Consider the following 20003-nt stretch of genomic DNA (forward strand, 5'->3'; position numbering starts at 1 on the left):
CTACAGCTTGCACAACATTATATGACGCATGTCATGTCATATTGGGTCATTACCATCACATAGCTGACCATGGTCCTGTCATCAAGCATTGGAAAAGTTAAAACATCTGGAAAGGGCAAAATGTTCAAGGGACAGTTCACCCAAATTTCAAAATGACATTGGTTTCCTTAGTCTATAAGAAGTCTATGGACAAGATAAGACATCTATGCTGTGGTGTAATTTTGTTTAGTTTTTTTTTTTACATGGCCACTACAACTGTAGCAGTCTCCATACCCACTCAGTTGAGAAAGTCAATCATTTGAAAAAAAAAACATGGTCATGACAGATATTCAAGTAATAATCAAGGCAAATATTAATACAAAAAAATGAATGATTGCTTACCCACCTTTCTTCATAGCTCATGTCAGGGTAAACTGATGGATGTTCACTCTCTTGTTCACCCACATGTTATCCTCCATGTTCAGAGTAAATATTATACCAGCAGTGACACATTTCCATGTATTGTGTTCATGAAATAGCTATTTAAACAGAGCTCATACAACACCTTTATATGCAAGGCCTTGCGTTGCCTTTTGGAGTAATAGCAATGTAAAACCCACAGAAAAACACAACCTTTGTGATAACTATGTGGTAAATCTTAATCAGTCATTTATTTGTTGGCAAACAAGTTTCACTGTTACAACAAATATTAGTTATGAGGTCATTCAACTTGGAAACCAATACAAAAATGAATAAATAAAAAAGCCATAACCACTCACAATAAAAATGAATCTGTGCTGCTGAATTCTTTACCTCCATTTTTCACTTTATTTTGTAGTTTGAACTAATAAATAAATAATCTTTTCCCTTGAGGAAGAAAAGAAAATACATTTCCCGTTGTTTTTCTCACTAGAAACGTTCACTCTTCAAAAAGTAAAATACGGCCTCTTTTTCGGTTTGCCTAGTGCTTATTGATATTCAACGTGTTCTGTCTCTCTAAGAATGCACCGGTCTCTTATAACTGATGCAGGCCAACACTTGGCTAACTTTTCAGACACTTGTGATGTGTTCCTTCTATGGTGTGTGAACCATCATTCTCTTTCTATCTACAAGGTGAAGAAATAATCAAACTGTGAAATAAAAATGGCTTGGAAAACATTGGTGGTTACATTGCTAAAGAGAGAAAAATCATGTACGGTAAGTGTTTTGTTTTGTGATTTTTTTGGGGTGTTATTTCGTTTTGTTGCTTTGTTTGTCGTTTCTTGAAAAAAATGCTCATACTGGTGTCAAGACCAGCACAACAGAAAGGAAATGCTCCTAACCAACTACATTTACAGAGACAAAGGTTTGGGTGGAACAAAAATTATACTAATATGTGCAACGCTAGTATCTGTACATTTACATAGAAATATCTCATAATTCTGTTATTTGTTTTTTTCTCTCCCTCTTTTTCGACAACTGTTATTGTTACAGCAAAATAAAAATAAAACAACAAAACAAAAAATATGCTGTAAAGCACATGGGATTTAAAGAGGTCCTTCATGATATTGTTCAAAATCAGTTTAGTCGAACTTGCAGGAACACTTCAGAAAAAAATGTGCTGCAATATCACTAGAGAGGAAGAAAACCCTTTAAAAAGCCATTATGTATACAGAAGTATAATAAAATAGTCTTTCTTGATTTGTTCTGATTTGAACTCTACACATCTACTAGTAGCAGAATGTTTTTTTGTGGCTGTTTGTAGTTCCTTTGGACTGTCAAATCGCATTTCAGAGCACGAGATCCCACCGTCCCGAGTGCTCATCTCCCCTCACACTAAGGGGAAAACATCAATCCACACAGGGTTCGGGCATCTCAACCAAAAAAAAAAAAGTGAAATGCACATCAATAGACTTCTCCAACATCCAACCCAGACTAGATGTATTATCCACAAAACATAACAGTTTCAATATTCTGTCTGCGGTCAGTACTGGGACTGGCATCAGTTTCGATTATAGTCTTCGGGACAAAGAGTAAAAAAAAAGGCTACCACTGCCAACGATTGATCAGCACAAAGGGAACGCGTAGGGCGAAGTGGGGGGGGGGGAAAGAAGGGGAACCACGGCGAGAGAAGGGATTGGGGCGGATGGGTAAGGAGAGTTGGTTTTGTAGGCCTATAGGCTGGTGACCAGGTGCGAGGGCTCCTGGGGGGACTCTTCAGGGGACAGATCCTCCTTATTGGGGGGCACGATGAACCCATCGCTGCTGCCCCTCCCTAGTTGGTAGTAGGAGTGCAGCTGGTTACGTGAGCCCAGGTTAGGCATGCTCTTGTAGTAGACATCGTCCTGGCTGGCCTCGGGGCTCTTGCCCCCTGCCGGGTGGCCCTCTCCGGCATCTTTATCGGCGAGGATGGCGGTAGTGGTGGTGGTGGTGCCGGAGTCTGTGGTATCCGGTAGGCCTGCCAGCACGGGCATGCTGGTGTAGAGGGAGGTGGGATGTAGAGGGAGGTGAGGTGGGATGGGATGGTGCAGGTGGTGGGGGTGGCGGCTGGGGGAAGTGGGCTCCACATCCAGGGTATGCTCGTTGGTGAGCAGGGGGAAGAAACTCTCGCTGTTCTCCTGCGGGATCCGCCGGCGGGACGAGGACGAGGTGGTGGTGGCCGAGGAGAAGGCTGGGTGGTGGTGGTGGGGGAGCGGAGGCTGATGCGGCGGGCCCTGGTTGTGGAGGTGGTTGTGGTGGAGGTTGTCAACGGGTGGCAGCAAAGGGGGTCTCTGGGGCAGAAGGGGGGCGTTGGACTCTTCCCGAATCAACTCCAGGCCCAGACCTTCATCATGGAGGTGCGGAGGGAAGGAAGAATGCTCATCCAAGTCCAACGCCACGTTTATCCCCCCCATCCCCATCCCCCCCAGGCCAACATCCTTGCCTCCATTGCTCATGTTGTTCACCAGCTTGTTCATGAGGTTGCGGTTTTGCTCGGCAGAGCGGTCGTGGTTGTTCAGGTAGGAGGGGATGTAGTTAGACGTGAGCTCTTTCAGGATCTTCTTCTCCAGCGTAGTCTCCTTGTGGTTGTAGCCCCGGTCGATGATCTGGACGCAGTCGCTCATGTAGTCGGCGCTGGCGATGCTGTAGCCATGGTTACCATTCAGTGGTAGAGTATCCATGACACTTGTATCCCGGGCATTGTTCAGGATTCCCTCTGGAGAGAAGAGAGGGATAGAGGAGAGAAGCTCATATGAGAGGGATGGAAGTAGCGGTCGCTCATTAGAATGGCTAAATGTCATCCGCTTGGACGTGTTCACGCACACATTAAGCCCGGCAAAACTCTGCTTTCTTTAAATGTGAGGTGCAAACTTCAGGGTGGCACACAGATTGTGCTATTTAGTTGAACCTTTTCACTATAATTTTGTGTTGGGTATATATGGTATGTCTACAAATGGCAGGATTCTCTAAATGATTTAACATAGTCAGTCGATTCTAGATATACTTACCTTTTTACACACACACAAAACACAAATGCAGAGTAATATAATATATTCAAATCGTACTTGTAATGCAATTACATTTCTGTCATAAGTCTATATGTTTGGCTTGTGTTGTAGTTGGGAATAACGTTGTCCAAAGATGAGAACACTTATACATGTGTGACAATCGACAACATGTAAAGCTTTATGCACATACACTCAACGACAACAAACCACAGCCATGCATTTCATTTTAAGAGCGAGATACACAACATACATCTTCTGGACCCCAGTCATATAGGCCCCCGATTTAAAGGTTCACTCAGCAATATGCAATAATCATCTAGTGCGGGGCAACTTCCTGCCTACAGCAAATCAACAAAAACAGCATTTAAAATCTGCCACAATGTGGGCAATGGAGATGGTGCAAATTGGGAAGAGCCAATAGTAGCAGTCTCGATAGATTTTAATGTTGTTGTTGATATCTGTAAGCATGATGTCATACTGCTGAGTCTACCTCTCAGAAAGCTTCATCTTAAATTGTGTTGACTATGGAATAACATAGAAAGAAAGTTCATGGTAAACTTACTAACTTTGTAATGATAAATATACTGTAGACCATAGAGCAGGGTTTCTCAAACGTGGTCCTGGGGACCCAAATGGGTGCACATTTGAGATATTTGCCGTAGCACTACACAGCAAATAATAACTCATCACCAAGCTTTAATGATTTGAATCAGCTGTGAGGTGCTAGGGGAAAAAACAAAACGTGCTCCCCTCGGGGTCCCCAGGACCGAGTTTGGGAAACGCTGCCATAGAGGGTTCGGCGATGAGGGTAAACTTGACAATTATACGTTAGGAAAGGACTTTCTGTTCTCTCATGCAGAGAAAGTATGGATTCCCAATTGTAAAATGTTCACGGAGATGTCAACATGCAGCCTCACACAAGGTCATCAGGCTAGTTCAAATGTCTCTAAAGTTAAGCCTCTTTCCCCTACCTTTTTTTTGCAGTTAAAATATTAATGTACAACGTAAAACTATGCTGGTGATGACCGAGTTCCAAGATTGGCCGACATCTGAGATGAATCCGATATCTGAGGACCATGAGCATGTCGGCTACTTTGGCCAATTTAATCTTAAATGATGGAATACAATTATGTCAACTATAAGTGACAATGACATCTTATGATATCAAATGGATGCACCTTGGGCTGGTCATTTTGAAGAACATATTAAGATCTTTCAAAGCATCTCCTTTGTGTGAATATAGTTGACGGATATTCTCCAGAAGAGGTTAATCATTTCGGAGGAACGTCTGACATTTTGAACAGCTCATTGAACATTGTTCAATGAACAATAGTATTCACACATGAATTTAGATTGACTCTCACATTTCTATTTGTCAGAGGAAGACCTGTGTTTTTGAAATTGGATTTCTACTTCCAAATAAGATGACTGTATTTTCATTCCCCTTCGTCAGCATAGAGTGAAAAGAAAGTAAATCTAAGGTCAATTACATTTGGTAAGCAATGTTTAGTTTGACTCCCATACTTGTCTCTCTGTAGGGCACTTTTAGGGACAGCATGAGGAAAAGGAAAGACAAAGAAAAAACACAAGTAAGCATAACAGTGACAGGTAGAAGAGACGTGCACACAGGGTTGATGATGCTTCCAGAAATGACCTCCCGTGCGTCATGTAAACCTTTCTAAGAAACTATGATCACAGTATATTCAAAGGGGGGGGAAATGAGTTTACATATATGATGTATTAATCTTGCTATAACATGTTAGTGATCTCCATTGCCAACAAACACTTGAGCACATTCCCCTATCACTATTAGATGTGTTTTGCATAGACGTTTGCTGAGGTTTGTAGTGGCTGTTAAGATCAAACCAAACCATGGATTACAGTTTCTGTTCTCGTGGCCCATAGAATACTTCCCAGGTGAGCAACCACCTGACAACAAATTGAAAAATCCTAAACGTCCCCTTTAACTTTACAGCTCAGGTGTTAAAAATCACACCTACAGCAACCTACATGTATTTCCTGTGGTAACATTTGGGCAAAACCGTTATATTCAACTGACATGCACCAAGTCATGACAGACTTGTAGAATGTGTAAGATATGAGCAAGATTTTTTTTTAATGGATTAGTTCACATGCATCACTTTATTGATATTGTCCTAATGATCCAGTGAGTACTATGTGAGTACTACTGTATGTGGTACTATTGAGTACTACTGTATGTAGCACTATTGAGTACTATTTTTGGATTGGTTAAACTCATCCATACAGTATAGTCTCTGCTGGAGTTACTGACCTGATTAAATAAAATTGAGTCCCATTTTCAGATGTGACACATTTTGCCTGACACAAGTACTTTTAATATAAATGGGCAGCTTTGGTAGAAGAATGTATTATTTTGTCGTAGCGCCTTGATGTTGTTTTTTGTTGGTTGTACAAACAGACTTCTTCACAGAGTTTGAGGCACCTAAGTACCAATGCAATACTGGCCATTTACATCATTGGGAATGTTCAGTCGGATTATATATAGAGTCGTAAACATTCCAACATTATAACATCATGTTGTCTTATTGGAAAGGGGCCCAGAGGCAGAACAGTTATGTTGTTTATACTAGTTCATCAGTTGCACAACTTTGTATTTTTCATATTAGGATCATAGATTGGGAGGACTAACAGAACAAAGATGTTCATTTAACCAACTACCAGCAACACTTAGAAGATAACAGACATAAGAATGTAGACGCACAGGACAACAGTGCAGCAAAACCTTAACAAGTGACCGGTGGTGTGTTCGGCTCCCAATAGGCGCACCAACGTCCCTTCCCAATTGTTTTGTGTTTGTCGCACCATTTCCCCACACTGAATTATGCATGCAGGCACATGAATAAGTTTGGAGTGTGACAAAATGATTCCCAATGGGAAGCCACCATACACCCCCTCCCACCAAAAGCATCCAGCGAAAAAAAAAACAAGAGAAAGGTGATAAAGCAAATTTTTTTTTGTAGCAAACAAGTAAGCTCTAGCGACATTCTAGCGACATTTTTGAAGGAATGAAAAGAAGGCTAGCACACCTTGCGTGTTGTACATGCCCACTGACGGGTTGTTATAGATGGCCGAATCCCCGAGCAATGTGTTATAGGGATTGTTAGTGCCATGGGGACGGAGGAGAGCGTTAGTTATAAGATGGTTAGCCATAGCCCCTGGAGCAGCCAGATAGAGACAGAGGGAGGGAGAGAGAGATAAGACAGAGGGAGGGAGAGAGAGATAAGACAGAGGGAGAAAGAAAAAGAGAGAGAGAGACATGTCAGTCAGGCAGATGCAGCCGAGGCAATGGCAGCAATAAACATTCACACGATCATTAGGGCGAGTTGTTAAACAGTTGGGCTACAGACGTAGCAAAGCTTGAAACAGATTGACATGACCATGGTTTATCAAGACGGCAGCAGTGAGGTAGGTCAATAATGTTTGGGTTTTTTCTTAATGGGATAAATGGACATTTAGCATTGCTAGCTTTGGTGTGCTCACATTCAAGACAGGATCAGCTGCGTGTGCAACAGTACAGTACGTTTAAGCATAGACACATTCAAAGCAAAGACATAACACTTCAGTAACGGACCTGAACACAACATGATCAAATCACCACTGTTGACAGATTAAGACATGTTAATACCAAAGTATACCAGGTTTTTCTGCTTTACTCAAATCTGATTTGAATACGCTATGAAAGCTTTTGGCAGGTACCATTTCAAGGTTACTGTATTACGGTGTGTAAATGTTCTAGATCTCCCATGCATTTTTTCCAGTGAAACTCTTTGCATTCAACTTTCCCGCAAAGGAACACCCTTAAATGAAACATCCTCATGGATGGTAGGCCCAGTCACAGCGCTCATTGTGGTCCCTTCGCACAATACCGGCTCTTTATGCTCCACTGCCTTTGAACATAAGCAGAGGTTTCTGATTCTATTTGTCCAAATGTCACCCCTGGACTATGTGGCTGATGTCTTGGTCTGTGTGACTAATCTGCTCCCAGATCAGTTCTAAATAATCTTTTTGACTTTGAGCAATGTGACTAACTGTAGCTAGACAATAAGAATATTTATATGAAGGAGCAGGAAGTACTGTAGTTTGGATGTGGGTTTGGATTCTGCGCAGCCGTTAGTGAGGAATAACTGACTGACTTTTTGGAGGGGAAAATTGCTTCATTTTGTGAAATAGTGAGAGTTACGGTATCCAGTTGCGAACATATCTGCAATAAGCTACTGTTTATATGTTATGTTCGCAAACGCCTAAGAGTTTTCTCTCTTCAGATTCAGAGCACATATCAGGAGCCTAACGTGCTCTGTGATATGCCCGATTCAACTGTGCAGTGTACCAATACCAGAGTGCGTAAATATCTTCGGAAAACATCTTTCATCTGAGGTGGAAATGCACGCCAATTAGTTCTACCGACGCAGTATCCTACACTGTTCTCTTGCAGTGCTCTGAATCTGTCAGAGTGAGGAAGAGAGAGAGAGAGGGAAAGAAAGAAAGCAAGGGAGATAAACCACTTCTCTAACGACATATGACTCTCGTCTTTGACAAACAGTTTCGAGGAATGACTGTCTCAATTACACATCTGAAAATGAACCGCAACCAACTCTGAATGGAGAGGTATACGTAGGACTTAAGGAAATGGCAGGAGTTGGATGATGTATGACTAATTATGATAGCTAACGTTGAGGATTGAGCACAGCTCTGTTACGCATCCTGTACTAAGTGCATCACGCACTGCGCTAATGATGACATGTTGGGAATGGGCTAACACTTACAGTATGTGTTATGTGTTGTATGCTAATTGGCCAGCAAGGGCATGATGGGAATGATACGGAGGCGATATATCGGTGCTATTGTCTTACCACATTTATTAATGACTAGAACTATAATCTACATCAGGTTCCTGCTGGGTTTTCTACTCCTCTGAGCGTACAGGGAACAAAAGGGCCAACATCATAATTGCGTGAAAGACAACCTTACGCTTAAAACACATCTTTAAGTCCAGTTGAATATCAGTTATCCAGTTGAAAAACTTCACAAAGATAGCTTCAACAGGCAATCTTTCTATGAATGCATCATTGCCGGAGTATCTTCAACTCCAACACTATCTATCCCAGTGGTCATTTCAATTAAAATGGGAAAAATGAAACAAACAAAAAACTTCTTAGCAAAGAGCAATTTCTCAAGAAAGAATTTTTCCTGGCCTGTCGGAGTGGTCTGAGTAGGGAGGGGAACACTAGAAACTAGCTGTTATTGGCAGAGAGGTTTGGAACGGTCTTTCTTGTTGATCTTTAACTAATTTACCGCCTGGTGCATCCCACCAAATCAGGCTGAAATTTCAGACGGTCTTACACCAAAAGGGCATGATAATCATTTTCACAATTTCACAATTTTCTTTTTATTCTGAGCGGTAGAGCTTGGCCTGCATTTTGACTCAGAAAGTGGTCTCGGCAGAGAAAAGGTTGGTGACCATGTTGATGCATCGAAGCAAAATCATGATTTACTCAAGCAAATTCCTTTTTTAGACATAATTTACATACGTTGTTTGATGTGTCAATTAACATGGATGTATCCATTAGGTTATTGCTTCTGTTTGATATAATGACTACGTGCTCCTTTCTTGTTGCTGTTGGTTCTCTAATTACGAAGCCTTCCAAAAATACCAGCCTCTTTTGATATGATAAACAGCTCCTCCCCACCCCCGGCTGCTCGCCCACTTGTGTCTGTGTTTGATAAATTGGACCATTTCCAAACCGTACCGATTGTGTAGCAATAATCGTGAATGTGGGGATAAATTAAACATGTGAGGCTATCAAGATGATTGCATGCTTCCTACTCGAGAGGAGAGAAGTATGGAGTCAGCTGCAGTTATGTAGAGACTATGAGGCGGGGTACTGAATACCGATTCAAAAAGGACTAGCAGGGAGAGATGCAGGCTCATACACATAATTCCATAATAACATTGCTGAGAAGAGCAAGGGGGAGGTGGGATTCTATTCCCATCTGTTTGTGATGCTTTTGACGCTTCAGAACATGATGCGTTACCCTGCGCCAGACGGAAAATGCATCTGGGCAGACTTCGTGTTTATTCGAACACTTCATACATCAGACCCGATGCGTTTCAACGCCTCGAGCGAAAACGTGTTAATTAATTTACTCCTCTCTTCCTGGTCTTCATGATAGATCTATGGCAGTGTCTTCTGGGCCTGTCCACCCCACCGCGCCCCACCCCTTTCTTTCTCTCTCTCGCTCTCTACCCCTCCCTCCCTCTGCTAAAAGCGAACGTCTTGGGATGGCGCTCGTTGCGGAGTGCCTAATTATTGAGATGGCCACACTTCCTTTCGCCGTCTAACATCAATCCGTCATCATAACTGGGCATTAGTGTCTGAGGGCAAGGGAGCGACGAGCAGATTTAGAGAGTGAGGTAGCGACATGGACTCAACCCCTCCATCAAGGGACCCCATGACTGGAGAGGAGTCATCCCTGAGAAATGTCAGGGTGGTGGCATCATCATCTAGTGCAGATAGGATCTAGGAACCTATGATAGATGCTTCTCACACTGAGACCTCAGAGACAGAGCACTTGACACATGTTATTCATTTGGACCGCCATCCAATACGCTATGATGTATTTCTTTAATCATTAAAGGAGATCATTTTCACAATATAATGAAATTGGGAGATAAGCCTTTGTTGATAGTTATACATATTTTTAGGTGACAATTATGTAAAATAAAGCAATTACTATTACTTTCCTGGTTTCAAACTAGTTTGGTTGACAGTTCTCATGAAGATGTGTAGAACATTAACAAACATGCTCTTGTCTAACTGTTTGTTTGGTTAGGCAAATTAAATTATGCTTTAAGCATTTCATATTGACATTTACTTTGGTTCTTGGTTCCATCCGGTGCAAAATTAACCCTTTTCAAATTAATTAAAAGTGTTGTCTTAATTAAATAAATTAACAAAAACTTTGACTTGCATTGTCATATTTAAAAGCTTAGCTATTTTACAAAAGTCAAGGTAATTTAGGAAGGTGTTGAGTGTCTTTTGAGTCCCTTTGATATTTTAAGTAGAAATTGTGCAAAAATATTGGATTTAACAGCCCTTTAATATACAGTGGCTTGCAAAAGTATTCACCTCCCTTGGCATTTTTCCTATTCTGTTGCCTTATAACCTGGAATTAAAATTGATTTTTGGGGGGTTTGTATCTTTTGATTTACACAACAAGACTACCACTTTGAAGATGGAAAATATGTTTTATTGTGAAACAAACAAGATATAAGAAAAAAAACAGGTGAACCTCCGTCCCAGGCTCAAATCTCTGGAAGACAAAAACAGGTTCCCACTCAAGAATTTCCCTGTATTTAGCACCATCCAGCACCCCTTAAATTCTAACCAGTTTCCCAGTCCCTGCCGATGAAAAACATTCCCACAGCATGATGCTGCCACCACCATGCTTCACTGTGGGGAAGCGGTTCTCGGGGTGGTGAGAGATGTTGGGTTTGTGCCAGACATAGCATTTTCCTTGATGGCATAAAAGCTAAATCTTAGTCTGACCACAGTACCTTCTTCCATATGTTTGGGGAGACTCCCACATGCCTTTTGGCGAACACCAAACGAGTTTGCTTATTTCCTCTTTAAGCACTGGCTTTTTTCTGGCCACTCTTCCCATAAAGCCCAGCTCTGTGGAGTGTACGGCTTAAAGTGGTCCTATGGGCAGATACTCCAATCTCCGCTGTGGAGATTTGCAGCTCCTTCAGGGTTATCTTTGGTCTCTTTGTTGCCTTTCTGATTAATGCCCTCTTTACCTGGTCCGTGAGTTTTGGTGGGCGGCCCTCTCTTGGCAGGTTTGTTGTGGTACCATATTCTTAAAATGTTTTAATAATGGATTTAATGGTCCTCTGTGGGATGTTCAAAGTTTTGGATATTGTTTTATAACCCAACCCTGATCTGTACTTCTCCAAAACTTTGTCCCTGACCTGTTTGGAGAGTTCCTTGGTCTTCATTGTGCCGCTTGCTTGGTGGTGCCCCTTGCTTAGTGGTGTGGCAGACTCTGGGGCCTTTCAGAACAGGTGTATATATACTGAGATCATGTGACAGATCATGTGACATTTGCACACAGGACACTTGCACACAGATTGCACACAGGAGGACTTTATTTCACTAATTATGTGACTTTTGAAGGTAATTGGTGGCACCAGATTTTATTTAGGGGCTTCATAGCAAAGGGGGTGAATACATATGCACACACCACTTTTCAGTTTTTTATAATTTTTTAAATCTTTTTCCATTTCACTTGAGCAATTTGGAATTGTGTATGTCCATAACATGAAATCCAAATAAAAATAATTTTAAATTACAGGAAAAACGCCAAAGGGGTGAATACTTTTGCAAGGCACTGTAGACCACATGGACCATTCTATAAATCAGATAAATAAAACATTTTAATGAATGAAAACATACTAAAGAGTCAAAATACAGCATCCTCTGTGACTTCTAGAAAGATTTTAACCCACTTAACCCCAAAATGTCTCCAAGTTTTCACCATCATTGTTAAGTCATTTCTGAAGAGTATTATTTATTACATGTTATTATTGATTCATTTTAAGGTAAAAAAACAACAACCTGTCCCTCATTTGAAGGTTACGTGAACTGAACTTATTTTATTTCAATATGGTGAGACTACTCTTAAAAAAACACTAAAAAAACTGTCAAATCAGTGTAAAACCAGGTGAGTTGGTTTTACTCTTTTCTGACATTTTCTGGTGTTTTGTGGACGAAAACAGAGCGGGTTGAGCATAACACGTTAACCCTGTTAACCATAGATAGACCGGCTAGAAATGTTTTAATAAATATTTTTTGGGGGGTGAAGCTTGCATACAATTGTCCCTACCTGTTGCACACAAGCAGTGTCCATTGCCCATGTCACAAGGGGATTTAAGACTGATTTAAAATGAAATCGTCAACACGTCCTGGTACCGTCAATCCTGTTACCGTCAATCCTGTTACCGTCAATCCTGTTACCGTCAATCCTGTTACTTTATTTGGAATTGAAAAGGCACTTACTATAGTCCTTTTTTAATTTAACTTCTTGAGATGGTGTATTTTATTAAGTTGAACATGTCTATGACATAATGTAAAAACATTGTGTAATTACACTATTCAAAAAGGCACCTAATTGGTGGAATGACCCAGCTACTAATTTAATAAATTATTTATTTAAATAATTATTTTAGAAACAACAGGACCCCTTATATATATATAGTACAGGTCAAAGGTTTGTACACACCAACTGGTTTGTGCTTAGTGGGACTATCCAGGTGACTACCTCATAAAGCTGGTTGAGAGAACACCAAGCGTGTACAAAGCTGTCATCAAGGCAAAGGGTGGCTATTTGAAGAATCTAAAATCTAAAATATATTTTGATTTGTTTAACACTTTTTTGGTTACTACATGCTTCCATGTGTTATTTCATAGTTTTGATGTCTTCAGTATTATTTTACATTGTAGAAAATAGTCAAAATTAAGAAAAACCCTGGAATGGGTAGGTGTGTCAAAACTTTTGACTGGTACTGTATATATAAATATGAGAAGGTGAGTTGGAGACATACTTTTGTTCTGTGCACAAAACACAAAGTGGACCACCTTTCGTCAAGCAACCATGCCACGATCAAGTGTGAAAACCACCCACACTATGCTGACTTGATGGATAGCATATTTCACTGTCAGGACAATGGATGAGCATTTTGTCCCAGCACTAACACACCTGATTCAAACAATCACGGTCCAGACATAAGACCATTATTCGTCAACCCAGACAAAGGAAAACGGTGTCTTTGTGCTGTGGCGGAACAAAAGCCTGCATATGCAATTCCTCCCTTCTTCCTTGACATCACACAACCCTGAAAACCTAAGTGTGAGGCTGGTGGGTTGCTGGGCCTTCAAGCATGCGTGGTGTTAACTGACTAATTATTATTACCTCGGTTCAACGACGCTGAGCTGTTGATGTCGCCGGTTATGAAAGATGACTCCGACTGTTTCCTGACTGTGTCGTTCCACATGCGACGGATCCGGCTCTGCAGAGGGGGAACAACACAACTAACACGTCAGTGGGGTTTTGTAACGGTAATGGAAATCAGCGCTCAAAGACTAGATGGCCTCCAGTTAGAAAGTACAGCGCCTTTAGAAAGTCACATTTTGTGTTAAAGCGGGGTTAAAATGGATTTCATTGTCATTTGTTGTCAACGATCTACACAACATACTCAAAGTAATGTCAAAGTGGAAGAAAAATGATCTTAAAAAAAAAAGATGAATGAAAAATAAAACACTAATATACCTTGATTAGATAAGTATTCATTTTTATTCTTCTTTTCAATGTGTCATTTATGTCATTATTGTAGAGTTAATACAATGTTGTTGATCCATCCTCAGTTCTCCCATCACAGCCATTGAACTCTATAGCTGTTTTAAAATCCCCAATCGTCTCATGGTTAAATCCCTAAGCAGTTTCCTTCCTGTCCTGCAGCTCAGCTCAGAAGGATGACTCCATATTTGATGTGTCTGGGTGGTTTAATACATCATCCATAGCATAATTATTAACTAGACCATGCTTAAAGATAAAGTCAGTGTCAGATGTGTTATTGTTACCCATTTACCAATCACTGCCCTTCTTTATGAGGTTGTCAAAAAGCTCCCTGGTCTTTGTAGTTGAATCTGTGCTTGAAATTCAATTCTTGACCGAGGGACCTTACAGATGTTGTATGTATGGGGGACAAAAAAAAAATATATATGTCAACCCCTATTATTTCAGTGAGTCCATGTAACTTATTATGTGATTTGCTAAGCCAAATGTTACTTCTGAACTAATTTAGGCTTGCCTAAACCAAGGGCGTGAATACTTACGCAACAACTAAATTGTAGTTATTCAATTATTATTAATTTGTACAACAACAAAAAAAAGACTGACATTATGGAGTATTTTGTGTAGATCAATGACAAAAAGCTACAACAATATCTATTTCAACTTTATAACGCAACAAAATGTGAAAGAAGTTCAAGGTGTACACTTTCTATAGGCACTGTATGCGTTTTGGGCGGGCGAAGCATCGTTCACTGGCCATATAAACACATACCTCAACCCTGTGATGACGCTCTCATTCAGACCTCTCAACATAGAATTCCCTGCAGTTCAATTCCTGTATTCTTTGTTACGGTGTCTTCGTAAGTCTTTGTAAAGGTTTGACTTCAACACCTCACAATAAAGTCATTGCCACTGGCATCGCTACCTCTCGCTGCTGTTGTTGCTAACCCGTTGCTCTACACTACTGTAAGAGTCAAGGCCATGTTCAACTGTACGTGGCTGTGATTGCTTGTGGGAGCAGGCCTGTCTGGAGTAACAGCATGGGAAGGGTTTGCACTTTTGGGACTATTCCATTGGTTCCACTGCGCTACACAAGCTCAATCAAGCACAGCTTAAGTCTTTGAGAGAAAAAAAACTATTCTGAACCAAAATATAAACGCAACATCCAAGATTTTACGGAGTTACAGTTCATATGGAAATCAGTCAATTAAAAAATTATAATTCGGCTCTAATCTATGGATTTCACATTACTGGGAATACAGATATGCATCAGTTACCAGATACCTTTAAAAAAAAAGGGCGTGACCACCATCTCATGCAGCGCAAATGTTTCATTTTCATACAGCTGATCAGACTGTTGACTGTGGTCTGTGGAATGTTGTCCAACTCCTCTTCAATGGCTCTGCGAAGTTGCTGGATATTGGCAGGAACTGGAACATGTTGTCGTACACGTCGATCCAGAACATCCCAAACATGCTCAATGGATGACATGACTGGTGAGTATTTAGGCCATGGAAGAACTGGGACATTTTCCAAGTTCAGGAATTGTGTAGACATCCTTGCGACATGGGGCCATGCATTATCATGCTGAAACATGAGGTGATGGCGGCGGATGAATGGCACGACAGTGGGCCTCAGGATCTCGTCACGGTATCTCTGTGCATTCAAATTGCAATCGATAAAATGCAATTGTGTTCGTTGTCCGTAGCTTATGCCTGCCCATAACATAACCCCACTGCCACCATTGGGCACTCTGTTCACAACATTGACATCAGCAAACAGCTCGCCCACACCACCCAATACTCGTGGTCTGCGGTTGTGATGCCGGTTGGACATACTGCCAAATTCTCTAAAACAACGTTGGAGGTGGCTTATGGTAGAGAAATTAACATTAAATTCCCTGGCAACAGATCTGACGAACACTCCGTAGTCAGCATGCCAATTGCACGCTACCTCAAAACTTGAGACATCTGTGGCATTGCGTTGTGTGACAAAATTGCACATTTTAGAGTGGCCTTTTATTGCCCCCCAGCACAAGGTGCACCTGTGGAATGATCATGCTGTTTAATCAGCTTCTTGATATGCCACACTTGTCAGGTGGATGGATTATCTTGGCAAAGGAGAAATGCTCACTAACTGGGAAGTAAACAAATGTGTGTACCCCACAAATGGGACCAACACTTTACATGTTGCGTTTATATTTTGTTCAGTGTATTTCAACCCAGGTCTGTGTGGGAGTGGGGTTGTTCAGTGTTCATACTTCAAGTTCAAAGGTCTCTTTCTCTATCCAAATCTACCTTTCACGCCTTCCAACTTTTATTTAGAGAGAGAGAACCCTACCATCGTAACCACCCAGAGCACACCTGTTTACGATGTACTTTGCTAATTACACGTTAATTTAAAAGTCTCAGAGTTGCCGATAAATTACAGCGTGTTTACGAGCGCTTCCGTTCACATGCGGTTCACGGGGAAAACCAGGGGTAGGTGGTCAACGTGCTGCTGTATGTAATTCAAGGGTTATGGATGCTGAAATCAGTTTTCATCGTGACAGGTGCTGATGCTGTACTGTTGACTATTTGTACTGTGTACTGTTAACTATTAATTAACAATGTACTATTTCAACAAGTAAATACAATACACATAATAAAATAAATTCTCTGGTCTACACCAGCAGGTAGAATCAAGAAACAATTAAATATCAGATATGCTTGTAATCAACAGAATACACTGACAGCTGACAGAGTTGAGAGGAGAGGCACCTCCTACCTGTGACCCTGTGGAATAGCGCCCTGGTGGGCGGGAGGCTGAGCTCTTCCCAGAGCCAATGGAACTCTCTACACTCTTGCCACTGCAGCAGTGGGTACGCAGACACTTTCCGTACTCCTTACGCACCTGTGAACCACGCACGCACACATTCCTATTCAGACCTAGTTAATAACTACAATACTTTTGATTGTGAGATTGTGAGTTAATAAATTCACTTTTTTGATGGTACGGGCAGTGAAATTAGCCTGCTCCCCATCTGAAAGTGCTTTAACCAACTCTTCTTAGTAAGAGGAGCTAACTTGTATCATGCTTCTCAGAGTAACAGTGGTGATTTAGGATCGGTTTTGCCTTTAGATCCCAATTAATACGATTCCCAGATCAGCACTCCTTCTCTGAGATACTTTCTGAACACGGGCACTGGACCACAAGGTTAGAGGGAAACACGTACCTTCTTCTGGAGGACACAATGGAAGATGAAGATGAACATGCCCTGCAGGGAGTTAAAGATGGTGAAGAGGTAGGCCATGATGACCGTGCTCTCGTTGACGTACATCAGGCCGAAGGCCCAGGTCAAGCCCAGCAGACAGAGCAAAGCGATGGCCCCAATCACCCACGATCTGGAAACACAACGTTGAGACAACGTCAACATTCTGGACGTCCTCAGAACTGATACAGGAGTACCAAATGAACTCAATAACTTTTAAGTTGCGTGCCCTCACTTTTTGTTGGCTGTAATTTCCTAAAGAAATGAATGTGAATTATCACCATACATACAGCTGGTTAAACTATGAATTGACAGTACAGTCTGTAACTATGTAAATATGTCATTGTCCCATGAAGCTAAAGGTGGAAATGCACAAAGTGTAAATGTTTTGTTGAAGCTAAATAATAAAGGTCTTCGTCTGGTTCTATATTTCAAGACCAGATGCAGGAAGTGGTGACTGTTCCTAGACTTCCCACTTAGCATTCTGTCAGTAGTACACAACTCAGAAGGAACATCGCGACTAGGTGTTCACTGAAGCACAAGGCAAAGAAAGATTTCAAAACAAACTTTCAGGTTGAAAAAGTACATATTGCAAGAATTAGTTTACAGACTTCCCCCATTCTACTTGCAACCTTGGTCTGTGAACATACTGATGAATAATAAAGAGAAACAGGTGAAAATAAAATGTCCACCAGACAGACAAAAGTTGGACGAAGGGAAGGCGGGAGGGAGGAGAGAAATGAAGTGGAAAATCGACAGAGGAGACAAATCGACTCGAGATAAAATAAAAAGGAGTGAAATTGAATTTAATCTTGTTTTTGTTATTGTCTGCTCCTAGGGGACACCTAGGATTTTTCTCTCGCTCGCCTTCTTTCAAGTGTTGCATCCATTACGTGTTTGAAAAGTAACAGACCAATAGACCATAGAAATAGTCTTTAAAAAACTTGAAAATGGGAGACACACTATTATTATCATCTCAGGAGTAGTAGCAGTAGAAAACTCTAGTGAAAAGTCAAGGTAACTCTCCAATATCAAATGAGTACTTGGTGTATAATGAATATGTAAATAATAGGCGATACAGCCTGTATGACCTCAGGGCTAGCATATAAGGCATAATCACTGGAAGGCAATTTGCATATGAACACATGTGAACACAGTATTGTGAATGTGGTGCCCGAGGGTTGTGCCAAAGGCCTTGACAGATAATTAAGCTCTGAATACTTATGCTAGTATAATCAGAAATACCTGTGCATTCAAAATCAAGGAATTTATGAAAACATAATTACTTTCTTCAAAGCTTAAATTGCACAGTACATGACTGCTTCTCTCGTGACAAACCGGGAGATTTGGTGCTGGGTTTGGAGATGACTTCAAGAGAAGCGCACTTACTGTAGAGAATAGTGATGTGTGTTACTATGTCTGTATGCATTCCCTACGACTTGACCGAGAGCGTCACTTAACATTTAGTAAAGGCAGGAGGTGGTATCAACATTACGCATTACTTTGTTTTGAGAAAATGAATGGCTAATGAACGGTGTGTCATAAATATGATTGTCCATTTTACTTACTTGATCTCAGGTTCGTAATCCTCATAGCTGACAGGAATAATCAAAATAAATGAAAAACATAAAATTAAATCAATAATCAAACAAAACACCAAAGCAAATATTAAAAGAAAATGATTTTGAAAGCTACATGCTTACATTTACACACGTTGTCAAAATTATGTGGACACCTGGTTGTCGAACATCTTATTCAAAATTATGGACATTAATATGGAGTTGTTCCCCCTTTGTAGCTATAACAGCCTCCACTCTTCTGGGAAGGCTTTCCAGTAGATGTTGTAACATTACTGCGGGGACTTACTTCCATTCAGCCACAAGAGCATTAGTGTGGTCAGGCACTGATGTTGGGCTATTAAACCTGGCTCGCAGTCGGCGTTCCAATTCATCCCAAAGTTGTTAGATGGGGTTGAGGTCAAGGCTCTGCGCAGGCCAGTCAAGTTCTTCCACACCGATCTCAACAGCCAATTCTGTATTGACCTAGCTTTGTGCACGGGGGCATTGTCATCCTGAAACAGGAAAGGGCTATCCCCAAACTGTTGCCACAAAGTTGGAAGCACATAATCGTCTAGAATTTTGTTGTATGCTGTAGCGTTAAGATTTCCCTTCACTGAAACTAAGGGGTCTAGCCCGAACCATGAAAAACAACCCCAGACTATTATTCCCCCTCCATCAAACTTTACAGTTTTCACTATGCATTCGGGCAGGTAGCGTTCTTCCTGGCATCCGCCAAACCCAGATAGGTCCGTCGGACTGCCAGATAGTGAAGCGTGATTCTTCACTCCAGAGAAGGCATTTCCACTGCTCCAGAGTCCAATGGCAGCGAGCTTTACACCACTTCAGCAGACTCTTGGCATTGCGCATGGTGATATTGTGTGCGCGGCTGCTTGGCCATGGCAACCCATTTCATGAAATTCGCAACGAACAGTTATAGCGCTGACGTTGCTTCCAGAGGCAGTTTGGAACTCGGTAGTGAGTGTTGCAATCGAGGACAGTCGATTTTTATGCGCTACGAGCTTCAGCGGTCCCATTCTGTGAGCTTGTGTGGCCTACCACTTTGCGGCTGAGCCGTTGTTGCTCCTAGACATTTCCACTTAACAGCACTTACAGTTGATGGGGCAGCTCTAGCTCTTGTCTATGGAGATTGCATGGCTGTGTTCTCAATTTTATACACCTGTCAGCAACAGGTGTGGCTGAAATAGCCAAATCCACTAATTTGAAGGGGTGTCCACATACTTTTGTATATATAGTGTAGTTAAAGGAGAGGGCTCAGGAGGACTACCACAGACACAAACAAAGACAAACAGGAAATATAAAAAAAATGGCTGATCAAATAAAACACTATATTGATTA

At 41.3% G+C, this 20003-nt stretch overlaps 1 protein-coding gene across 1 annotated transcript in view; it reads right to left on the bottom strand.

Moving 5' to 3' along the window:
* Window positions 1–2132: 2132 nt before the first annotated feature.
* adgrl3.1 (adhesion G protein-coupled receptor L3.1) overlaps window positions 2133–20003 on the bottom strand; it is a 211465-nt gene continuing 193594 nt past the window's right edge. Inside the window, exons 17-22 of the mRNA XM_038995240.1 lie at window positions 18657–18683; window positions 17053–17221; window positions 16605–16730; window positions 13458–13554; window positions 4971–4988; window positions 2133–3154 (exon numbers count right to left, since the gene is read on the bottom strand). Of these exons, the coding sequence (XP_038851168.1) occupies window positions 2133–3154; window positions 4971–4988; window positions 13458–13554; window positions 16605–16730; window positions 17053–17221; window positions 18657–18683 (1459 nt within the window). The remainder of the gene's footprint in view (window positions 3155–4970; window positions 4989–13457; window positions 13555–16604; window positions 16731–17052; window positions 17222–18656; window positions 18684–20003) is intronic.

This window comes from Salvelinus namaycush, chromosome 6, assembly GCF_016432855.1.
Source record: "Salvelinus namaycush isolate Seneca chromosome 6, SaNama_1.0, whole genome shotgun sequence".
NCBI lineage: Eukaryota > Metazoa > Chordata > Actinopteri > Salmoniformes > Salmonidae > Salvelinus > Salvelinus namaycush.